The sequence below is a fragment of the Lampetra fluviatilis genome, chromosome 26 (assembly GCF_964198595.1).
Source record: "Lampetra fluviatilis chromosome 26, kcLamFluv1.1, whole genome shotgun sequence".
In the NCBI taxonomy this organism is placed as follows: domain Eukaryota; kingdom Metazoa; phylum Chordata; class Hyperoartia; order Petromyzontiformes; family Petromyzontidae; genus Lampetra; species Lampetra fluviatilis.
Window position 1 is genome coordinate 9,353,348 of NC_136300.1, and position 12,450 is coordinate 9,365,797.

A 12,450-nucleotide genomic window follows, 5' to 3' on the forward strand; every position below is an offset into this window, starting at 1 on the left:
CCTCTGTGGTCAGAGCTGGCCACAATCCAGCAACCCTGCATCCATTATTCCTAATTCCATTTGTGCTACTCATAGCTGCATTGGGCCATCGGCCTTACAACCTGAAAAATATATATTTACGATCGTAATAGATTTTGATATTTATGTCTTTAAAACGTATGTGACCTTTCTACTGGTTTTACAAGACACGTTTGTCTATAATTGGTTCATGTTACTTTTTCGTGCTTACATTTTGCATAACGGAAACACTGTTTATTTCCCTAAAACACACTTGCAGATTGTAAGTCACATTGACTTCACTCTGACAAAGGGGATCGGAAGTGCACAACAGGCATGTTTTAAACTTTCAGCTCGCGTGGACTAACGCTACCAAGAATATAATAACGCAATATGGAATAAAATAAAGAGGCCGACAATACACCCTTCACGTATTTGGCCATCCTTTAAAAAAATGTTAAGTATTTTTTACACATCCTATCAACCACATGGCCTAAGAGTGCAGAATATTGGCTGGTGAACTGCTATATTTTTATGGGCAAGAACCACGTATTTTAGATATGGGTCCTAGTTCGACACAAAATGATACAATACACAACACAAAATAATGATTAGATTCTTTGTGGAGAATATAAGTAATTAAATAAATAAGCAGACAATTTTCCACTTTCACACATCTGTCCTTCCACGTAATAAATCAATAAGGTTCAAAGGGTCATCATAGCCATTACTGGAGGTCCCACCTCCGCACTGCTGCTGCCCCCGTGGTTTGAGAGCGCACGGCCATCGAATACATTAACTACGTGGGTGACAAATCAAACCCCTAACTGTGTAAACCTCGGTCCTCTTTCACAAGTTTTAAACTGTCTGCTTCGCTTACGTCAAATTTTATTTTCTAAAATATTTCACCTGAAACATCCTTTGAGAGTAAACATCTCATTTGCAAGGGTGTCCAGGGTGTCAATGGATACATCACAAACTCATACACTTTTACATACAAGCACACACAATATACACAAAATACTAAGATCCTCTGTATAGCCTTAACGGGCTTTTGGAGCAAGTGGGTGGCCAGCACCATGGCCGGCTACCTTTATCTCCAAAGTGGGGATGTTTACATATCACACCAGGTATTCGTTTGAGGCTGAGTCGATCTTGGGGAGTACCAGGACCGTTTAAGATAATCGTCATTGGTGTTGGCCATGAGCTGGAAGAGGCCTCGGGTCACCGGGTTTGTCGTGCAGTGTGCTAACCAGTGTCACCACTCCCCACACATATACAAACTAGTACATTCAATGTTTATTTCTTACAGGGAAAATCCCGTTTCACAAAGTCACTTTGAAACCGAATCTCTTGGAGTTGCTCTTCACTGGCCATACTAAATCAGATGGATTTTAACTTGGAGCCGGGCGAGTACAATCTTGGAGAAACACTAAAGTCAAGGTACACAAATAAAAGAGAGATGCAGTGAAATGCGAGATGCACACTTGAGATGTTGAGAGATGTAAGATACAGTGATACCCAGATTTACTTTGGGGATGCGTTCCTGAAAGATGCAAATATAGAAACGACGTAAATCAAAGCAATTTGCAGGGTAGGTGGAGGTGAAGGCCGTGCTGGCCTCCATAGGTGCTCACTAACACCACTTGCCCCAAAAGTCGGTTAAGTCTATACAGTAAGTCACCGGGTTGCGGAAGACCTGACTTACGGAAATCCGACCTTACAGAAATGCTCCCATAAATCATGTAAAAAAATTCAATATGCGGAAATGTTTGCGTTAGTTATGTAAGCACAAGTATTGCAGCGCGGTGAGGTTGCAGATGAATACTGCGTAAGACGGGGCAGCCTTGCACCTCGCTTATTTCATAGAATTACGTAATTGTTTATTTTAGAACTATGTCTTTTTTCCCACGTTTCTATCGCTAGTTTTCTTTATTTTAAGTTTCTTTCATGAATTATTTACTGCATGTCCGTTATTTAACACAATTACACTTCCATTGCTTGTGGTCTAGGCCTAGCCTAATGCACGGTAAGCGAACACTTGGAAGAGGCTGATGTTAATAAATCATATTAAAATGTCTCGTGGTATTTATAAGCAATTGGATACAGTATATGTTCCATTAGTTTAATTATGGGTAGTGTTAGGGTAGATTTTTGATGAAATGAAAGAATCGTAGGAAGTGCGGAGGGTATGTACAGCGATATGATATGGGTAGCAATAATTTCAGTTTCATTTATTAGGTATAACCCTGTGAGCCATGCGGCTCTTGACTCTGGTGCAAAACAAAAACATGAACAAGAAACATCTTAAAGTGACTACACGCAACAGAAAAATTCAGGAAAAAACAGCAAAGAGAGAAAATGGAAGAGAGCGGGATACGGTACCGAGAGAAAACAAACTAGTAATCGGGTAAAAACTGTTCAGTTTCTGACATACGTAAAAGTCGGGTTACGAATCATTCTCGGAAACCTAACCCTTCCGTAATCCGGGGACTGCCTGTACGGGGAATCTTTGTCTTACAGGTGCAGACTCCACACAAGTGGACGTTGCAGGCCACGCAGCGCTGGACTATGCTCGCGAAGGTGATGTCAAGAAAATGCTTTCCAAGCACCAGGTCAAGGTACGGTTGCAGTGTTTGCATAAGGGTTGTTTAAAGGTTACCGGTAAATCGGTAACAATATTTAGAACCAATTACTGGTTCGAAAAGTCAGGAACCAGTAACGATAGAGTTTGGAAAGATACGACACGTACACACAGGATGATGGCACAACAAATAACTGAGGGTTTGCCCACCGCATTACTGTATCATTCTGTGTACTGTATCATACTGCTTAACCATGCAGCTCAACCGCGCGTTTTGCGTTATAATGTCGCGCGTATCACGTCGTGCGAAAAGCGTGCCCTAATGAAGAACCGCGTTATAGCGAAAACACGTTATAGTGTGAACACGCGTTAGGCGAGGACTTTCCGTACCTGTTTCAAGGGGAATTTTACGAATGACCTCGAGGGCAGCCTGTCCTACAGGATGGGGCTATCTTCCCCATCGGCTCAGTCGCCTTCTCTCAACTATTCTCCCCATACCGGTTCCTCTGCCATGGACTCCACCCCTACTCTGTTGACCACTCGGAACTCACCAGACAGCTGCCACTAACCACCTGACACCACTGCCAGTCGCCCACCAGACACCTGACATGTGACCTTCTGACACCTCACCACTCCCACGACACCACTTACCAGTCATCCACCTTAACCCTCACCAGACACCACACCACTCGGTAGAGACACACCAGGCACTACTCTGCTGACACTTATCAGACACTTATCAGACACACTGCTGTCCTGAAACTTAGCAGACATCACCCACTACTCACACGACACCAGTTACCAGACTAATTGTCCACACACTCACCACACCCACACACCTATGACATCCACAATTTGTACTCCAACACCACACCACTGCACCACAACACTACATGAATACACCGAACCACTATAGAACATATTCTTGGTTCTTTTGGTAAAGTCACGTAAAAGGGAAATAATAAAATAAATTTTTTTTACATTTTCTTGCTGTGGATTTCACACCTGATGATGATTGCTTGTGTTGCAGTCGAAACGTCGTGAGAATTTTTATTGTTTAATATTTGTATTATTTTATTATTTCCCTTCTACGTGACTTTACCGAAAGAACCAAGAATATGAATCCCTGCAGTCACGAAAGCTTTAAATCTAAATTTAACCACTATCGAACACACTACGGAAATTGTGTACACGACTGCACTATTACACTACAATACTTTACACAAGACCACACAACTACATGAGACCACTAAACTACACCCTCAACTACAAGTACACCAAATTAATTTCCTCATTTACTCGGTGAAACATTTCATTTTTGAAAAGTACATAAGCGCTTTAGAAGATAAGTGATTTTCATAATACATGTCAGCAGATTTGTGAAAGATGTTTTGGTTATGTTTTTGAGCTAAAAACATTCTCATTCATCTCTCATGCAGTCACTCATTCCTCTAAATCATAATTCTTAACTAACTTAATCAGTCATTATACTCATTGATTGACTCAATCCTCTCATTGATTGCATTAATTTATTCCCCATTTACTCATTCTCATTTATGAATTATTTTCTCATTCTCTCCTGCCTCATTCACAAATTTCTCCCTATTTCAATTACTCTTGCCTCTCATTCATTTATGCACTCAATATTTTCACTCTCATTCTTCCCTCATTTACTCATTTTCTAATTTGCACACACGCTGTGTTCTGACGACCAGCAGTAAAACTTTTGTAATGTACATAAGTGCTTTAGATAGTCGGTGTTGAATTTCACAGTCCACATAAGCAGAAATGTGAAGACATAAAAAGATATATATTGAGGTAAAAATTCCTCTAATTTCTCCAAAACTCATTCATCATTCATTCTCATTCTTGTATCGGTCATTTAACCATTCCATCCAGCACCCCGCACCAAGCCCCCTGATGCTTTTCTTTGACTCCTGCAAGGACCAACCGTTGCTAGAGATGCGTGTTGCTAGGCTCACGGTCCCTGAGGCCAACAGAGAACCATTTGTTTCTGTAGCGCACATAAGCACATTAGTGTTCCGTGGTTATGGAATTTAGTAGCCCACATACGCGTGCTTTTTGTTTTGCACCCCTAAACTTGGCATGGAAAGATCATGGAGAACGTTTTTTTGCTTCGACATGTACAGGTGACAGGCTTCGATCGACACCAAATCTGCACACGTAGCTTGAACAATGTGGATTTGTATAAAGTTTGTTCCAAGTGCGCGCATACATACCCCCAGACAGCGGAATTATTTAATATATATAGATGCACTGATTGGCACGCGCCAACGTACAGAAGTCATTGGCCAAAGTCACTGTGTGGAGCCCTGCAATGGTTTGCTCACACCATGCTGGCGTAAGGGCCTCCAATGGGTTGAACTCTAGAGGGTAGGGTGAGGGATAGAATTTGGGGTATTTGGTCTACTTCCACGCTGAGCAGGCGGGCGTACCTACACTCTACATCTATTGCTCTAGAAATCTCTACATGGGCGGCAAATCGGTATTCACCAGTTTTTTTACATGTTTTTCGTGTAACCGGTAATAAAAATGTTTTTTTTAACACCCGTAGTTTATTCTCATTGACCAAATAAGAGCTGAGAAAGGGCAGTGTTCAGATTGTGGCTCTGTATGCCACGTGGTTGCCGTGTGTGTTGTGTGGACGCTAGAGCAAGGAGCTAAAGGACAGCCAGGATGCAGCTGAGAGAGTGCGCTACCCGCTGGAGCAGAGGTTCACGGAGTACCTTGTGGGACAGGAGGGTGCCATCGCTACTGTGGCTTCCGGTGAGAGTCAATCACAGACGTGGCCTGTCACTACCTCCAACATGCAGGAGACTGGCTGCCTCATTGTAGCCCTCGGAGACCAACTCTGGTTGCTAGCCAGCGTGCTGATGCTGCGTATTAATGTCCGTTTGCTAAGCGATGCACTTTTTGCGCACAGCTGCTCAGGACCGATTTGTTGGGTTGGCCGTGCTGCTGGTGTTGTTAGGGCATGCGTGTCTCTGGAAAGCCATTCATACTAAAATGATCTCTGTGTTGGCTGGTCCTTAATGTTGTTGTGCACTAAATGTCCTCATGGCCATTGCCATTGATGCCATCACACCTCGCTATGGGCGATTTCTACCCTCTGCCAGATCCTGCAGCTACTGCACAGTAGACATGCAAAACTCCAAGATATGTCCCAACAGTCTCCCACCATCTGGCCTTACATCTTCCTCTTGGTTGCCAGACTCAACTGGTCCTCCTCCAACCTGCACATATTCCACTGAGTGCGGCCATTTATTTCTAATTAAATCTAAGATACTTAACTGCTATGTTCTCTTCTGGATTTCCGCATTGCTTATCTTGTCTTGCTATTAAATGCCTAGTATGTATCTCAAGACACCTGTTCTCATATGCCAGCAACTTCTTTAAAGAAATATGAATGTAATAAATCTAAAGTAAGACAATATGGTAAAGCACTTGACCTGAAGCTAGCTTGTTCCTCCTGTGGTTGGCCTGCTAGTATTGCTATAATTGGTGCATCGCTTATAAAACACAAGCCCTTTGAAAATAGAGGGGGAGGGAAGGAATGGGAGAGCAAAAAGGATAGACCTATAGAAGGAAGGTAGAATGAAAACACGCAGGGTGTGTGATTACGTGAGTGTGTGGGTGACTGTCCCTGTATCTGACAGTCATCTCAGTCAGTCAACCCATGGCACTTGGGTCTGTTCCGTGACATCCTGCAAACGGACCTTTGACATTTCACATGGCCTCAAAGTGCACCTCGCACGACGCAAGCGCCGTGGTGACATCACCGTCACTTAGTGGTGAACGGCGGTTGTTGTTGTTCCTGTGTGTGAGGATCAGTGGTCATGGGTTGCAGGATAAGTAGATTTCATATTTCTCATCTTCCATTTCAACCACTGTTCATACATACATGTGATGTATCTGTGCAGGAACACTTTTGTTTGTGCGCGTGTGCGTGCGTGTGTGTGTAGCTATACGCCGGAAGGAGAACGGTTGGTATGATGAGGAGCATCCCCTTGTCTTCCTTTTTCTGGGTTCTTCCGGAATTGGTTTGTATGACACATGCGTAATAATCACAAACACAGAAAGATGTGGAGCTTGTTGCGGTGCTCTGTTAACATCGTCTTCCAGTTGAAATGCCGATACGGGATTGGACCCAGTATGTAGCAGGCTTATCTGTATTTTTTTTTCTGATTATTGTTCTGTTAAAATTCACAAAGTCATTAGCAAAGTACAGATATATTGTCTACATTCTCCAAATTACTCAATTGAAATTACACAGAAACCGTTGCCCCTCCAGACAGACTAATGCTCATTTACACCTGATGAAGGAAGCTTGTGTTGCCTCCGAAACGTCATGATTTAATTGATTTATTTTCATTTATTATTTTATTACTTTTATTATTATTTTTTACCTACGTGACTTTACCGAAAAAATACCTAAGAGTATAATGCTCATTTGCAGGCTGGTGCTGGGTCACTTGTATAATGAACACTCATCATTAATTGGCTGAAAACATCTTAAAAAAACAAAACAATAATGTGGCATTGGATTAATACACCCAAAGTAATAACCATGGTGACCTGCCGGATAGATTTAATGAGGAAACGGAGAGACTTACACTTCTCTTGTCGTACGTGGAATAATTACATCTGGTTCCTTGGCTGTGTGTGGACAGGTAAGACAGAACTCGCCAAACAGATTGCCAAGTACATGCACAAGGACCTGAAAAAGGTGTGTGATTCGTCAATCCCATCATAGGGCCTCATGTACCACTTCGGGTGCAAATGGGAATAGGCCGTTTTGTTCTGGCAAAAAAGCAAATCAAAGATTACATTAGTACAGTGATACCTCGGTTCACGAACTTAATTCGTGAACTGACTCTGGTCGTGAACCGAATTGGTCGTGAACCGAGGCACATTTTACCATAGGGTTCAATGTAAATCCGGTTAATCCGTTCTGACCTGTTTTTTTGGTTTTTGAAGCACAAAAATATGAAACAAATGACAATACACATTACTGTAGTACTGTACAGTATAGTAATGTATAAAGAGAGAACACTAACCTTGCTTGAGATGACTTCTGGCATGGAGGAAGGCAGGTGGGAGGCGGGTGGGAGACAGTAAGCACTCAAACGGGTGAACTGTACAATACAGTAAGTACAGTATTGTACAGTACAGTAGTACAGTACTGTATGTGCTAAAAAGCACACCAAAAATCTAAAAGTCACTGAAAGTGTCTTCACAGTACTCACAGTACTTCTTTCTGTGTCTCTGCTTCTCTCCACGATCTTCCTACAGGAAGTCACGACCATGTGACAGCCTGGAATTAGCATAAAAATGGCCGCGGCTCCTGTTCGTGAACCGAAACGGGGTTCGTGAACCGGAGCATATTTTTATGAAATGTTCTGTTTGTGAACCGAGTTGTTCGTGAACCGAAGCGTTCGTGAACCGAGGTATCACTGTATATGCAACAACATAAATAATCAGTTGGTACAATACGCCTTTTTCGCATATTTTTGCTTTCACATAATCTGGCCAGGAGGGTCATCGGTGGAGCGAGCAGTTCACAATTGGTTGCGAGTTGAAATGCTGGTTGGGGGTTGACTCGGCCCATTATCCCTCGGGGCTCGATACAGTTAGTACTACTTTGTTGGGAAGTCAACAGTGGTTTTCCGATGGATTTCACTCACTCCAGCCATCGGAATGAGGAAAATCCACCACTGGCTGGGAGCTGTATAATGGAGATGTGCTTCAATGCTCATTTTAGCATAGATATGGTTCTTAGTTTCATGCAACACTATGTTATACATAACAAAAACAAAGATAGCACATGTGCAGTGGATTCAGACGTACTCTTTGGAAGCAACACATTTATTAATACCAACACACTTAACACAAAGGGGCAACTGCCCCTTTACCAGATAACACCCTATGGTGGTGGACCACCAGGCTAACTACACTAGTTACACTGGGAGGAGCTACAATGGACAGGACCCCGGCTTGGGTCCAGGTCCACGTGTTGGTGACTTATTTTTGGACGAAGAACATAGAACGTAGATCTTCAGATGACCACAGCAACGCTGAACCCCGGTCCCTCTCGGGGACCCGGTTTATATGCTCGCTGGCCGTGGCTGGCCACGCCCTTGGCCACGACCACCTTCTAGAACCCTCTAGCAGGATCTCGCCACGGCACGTGACCACCCCCAGACCCCACTTGGGGCCCCTGTGTAGATCTTACTCGTCACGTGCCTTCCCGGGTCAACCAGAGTGCCATGGCCTGTGGTAACCTCATTCCATGGCTGACACTCTCACACCCCATCCTTAATGGGTTGGCACTGCACGCCACGCGTGGTGCCACTCAGTGCTCACCGAGCCCCCTCTAGGGCTGGTACTTCACCCACATGTACGGGGTGTCCGCGATGGTAATACATCGCACGCCATGCCTCGCTAGAGCCGGCATTTCCCAGTGACATCCACGATGTCGCTACATACGTGATGTCTGCGATGTAGGTACATCGCATGCCGTGACTCTCTAGGGCTGGCACCACACAGTGACATCCGCGATGTCACTATACATGTACTAACGGGGACTGCATTTATGTTAGTACTGGTTCCATTGGCTTCAGTTATATTACTATGGAAAAAATGCTACAATTAATTTGAATATGTAAGAGTGGGTAATATAATCAAGCCTATACAATACATATATTAATTTATCTATTCTTTAAAATAGTTTACTTTAATGGTTTCAACTAACAATTACCTATAGTTACTGTACCTTACTGTAATGATTAACAGTTAATTGAAAATTCATAAAGCAGTTAACTCCTACTGTGCTAGACACACCATGCTGTATTGGCCTTCATTAGTCCTTTATAATCGCATGTGTTAAGGCTAAAGGGAATACTTTTCTCTGTTTGCACAGGGATTCATACGTTTGGACATGTCGGAGTTTCAAGGGAAACATGAGGTAAGCAGATCTTGCCTTTGGGTATGGGTGTGGGTGTGTTACCGAATACGTGCTCTTGCTTTCCCTGTAGAGTATTCCTCATTGACACTTGAGAAATATTTCACAATCTCCTCTATGAGTGAACTCCTCTGGCAGACAGGGATGTGCTGTATTGGCTGAGTCATGTATCAAGGAAGCCCAGCCGTGTGTGCCTAAACATACACAACTCCAGACTGCATTGAAGTCAAAGTTAGATATGGAGAGCCTCGGTAACCTCCATGATTGTATGGTAGTGGTGCACGTGTGGTTTGTACGAAACAAGATATTGCTTAATTCAAGAAAATCCGAGGTTCTGCTCGTTCTGCTGGTTGCCACTTGGGCTCAGGTGAAAACATTTGTGGGAGGATCAGGTGTGGCGGTTGTAGATTGCAGGATTCTACTCACCTAAAGAGCCTCGGCACCATACTCGACCAGAATATGTTGTTTGCTCATCACGTGCAAAATATAGTCCTGCAATTTTCATATCATGACTCTACGACACATTCGACCACTATTCAGTCGTGACATAGCCAACACAGCGGCGTGTAGCATAGTATCGACAAGGCTCGATTATTGCAACTTACTACTGTACGGTACATCTGGCAAAAACATTACCAAGCTGCAGCATGTACATGGCACGTGTCATGATGACGGGTACTGCAAAATGCGGCCATGTCTTTCCAGTGTTCGCTGAGCTACATTGGCTTCTGGTTCCCGAACGAATACATTATAAGATTGCATTCATTACACACAAAGTGCTTTCCGCAAATGAACCACAATACCTTGCTGATCTCGTCAAGGAGCATAAACCATCATGCAAACTGCAGTCATCCTCGCAGTGACTTTTGGCGAAAACTCGACAAAAGACGGCCACTGCATCGCGCGCTTTCAGATGCGCTTCTGTGGCTGTCTGGAACGCTCTTCCTTCCGATATTAGGGAGCCATGGGGCTATGCACTTTTAAATCTAGATTGATTTTTGTGTTTATTTGTCCTTCCCCCACACCTCCTATTAGCACGGTTGGCTTTGTATGGTGCGAAAGAAGTTCAACATACGTACAAACATCTTTTGTTCAGCTGAATAGTCGAGTCAAAAGTCAAAGCAATGTCCTGCTTAATTGAGCATTGAGGTGGTGCCAATCTCACGCCTGAGGCGGTGGTGGAAATTCTGCATTCATATGGCAGGGAAGAGTCCAAAGGAAAAGCACTGTCGACTTGTCCACAAAGTAGTGCGCCTTAAATGGAGAACGCCATTTTGAAACACTGGAGGAAGACTCGGGCCGAACACGGTGCATCATGGGACACTGGTGGAGGGACAAGTAGGAGAACCTCCGATCCGGATGGCTGTCTACGTACGGTGCAAAAGAAGTTCGACATACATACATATTGACCCAGGAGGAGTGGTGGGGCTGAGTCAACTGTTAATCAGGATTCGAACTTGCAAGCTTACGATTGTCAGCAGCTCGCTGTACCGCTGAGCCACTTGGTGTTGGCTGCATAGAGGATGTTGAGCAGGGATGGTATAAGCTGGGGAAAGAAATCAGTTACTGTGGCACAGGAGGACTTGCAGCTGAGTTGACGTGTTGATGGCTCATGAATTTTGCTATGGGGTGGCTTGCTGCAGACTGGATTCTTCCAGTCTAAATAAAGATTCTGATTCTGATGAATGCTACTTTACAGCCTAATGGGAAGCCGAGGAGTGGCTGTTGAAACCAGCGGAGCGTTGGCCTAGTAGACCACAGTTAGTTGACACAATGAGAATTGCAGGTGGCGTATCTTTCAGTCGGCTCACTCTTGTTTACCGATTGCGGCGTTTGGGTTTAACCCATGACCAGGAACTTTCGCGACTACATATGGCCTCAAGCACACCTAGCCTGGCGCAATGGTCACGGTGTGTACGCATCCAGCATCCGCGCGCTTGTAATGGCATGCGCCGGAGCGGTGTGCAGGTGTCCAAGCTGATCGGCTCGCCGCCCGGCTACGTGGGCTACGAGGAAGGCGGCCAGCTGACCAGCCGTCTGAAGAAGTGTCCCAATGCCGTTGTGCTGTTTGACGAGGTGGACAAGGCGCACCCGGACGTGCTCACAGCTATGTTACAACTGTTCGATGAGGTGAGGGATAGTCCCAATAAGGTACAGGTGTTTGACACTACATAAATGATCATTTTTAAACCAGTTTCAGTATAAGAGAGGGTGGAGGAGTTCTTATTATTAGAAAGTGTGCTTATTTTTGGTCTCTAATTTGCCAGCAGATTTATTTAAATCGGTCTTGGGCCATTTATTAATTTAACCGAGTGGAATAACCAGAGTAAGCACCTCTTTTGAGACCCAAACATTGCACCTCCTGGCTTAGACCTTTCTCCAAAACGCTGGTGAAACCATCAACCGCATCAGAACACTAACAGGCCGATACACACATCTCCGTTATACATGTCAAATTAAAGACACAGCCACAGCAGTGCGACTGTGGTCATGCAACCCAAACTCTGGACCATATGTTAAATCACAATAGTCTGTGCTCCTGCAACAGAGGAATAGAAAAACTACACTCTCTCCTGGCCAGCGGATCTCGACAATGGGATGAACACATTGCCATACGTAACAATATAATCAAATTAGTTATCTACATCTATTATTAGACTAACATAACCACCCTTTTGAAAGTAACAGCAGATGTATATATTTATGAATGTATATGTAGCACTATGGAATGTGGCCAGATATCTGGAACAATCTTTATAGATCTGTCTTGAGGATTTAAAACCTGTACATCACATGCTGCTCCTGAATCAAATGTTGGGACTATGGCCTGATGTGTTAAGATGGTTACAGTCCTCCCTTGCGGTGTTAGTCCACCCTTGCCGGCTTA

The 12,450-nt window shown here is 44.0% G+C and overlaps 1 protein-coding gene across 1 annotated transcript in view; it reads left to right on the forward strand.

Annotated features, from left to right (window-relative positions):
- CLPB (ClpB family mitochondrial disaggregase) overlaps positions 1-12,450 on the forward strand; it is a 37,000-nt gene that overhangs the window by 14,087 nt on the left and 10,463 nt on the right. Inside the window, exons 6-11 of the mRNA XM_078868707.1 lie at positions 2,521-2,618; positions 5,254-5,368; positions 6,565-6,642; positions 7,273-7,328; positions 9,522-9,566; positions 11,532-11,693. Coding sequence (XP_078724833.1) covers positions 2,521-2,618; positions 5,254-5,368; positions 6,565-6,642; positions 7,273-7,328; positions 9,522-9,566; positions 11,532-11,693 — 554 coding nt within the window. The remainder of the gene's footprint in view (positions 1-2,520; positions 2,619-5,253; positions 5,369-6,564; positions 6,643-7,272; positions 7,329-9,521; positions 9,567-11,531; positions 11,694-12,450) is intronic.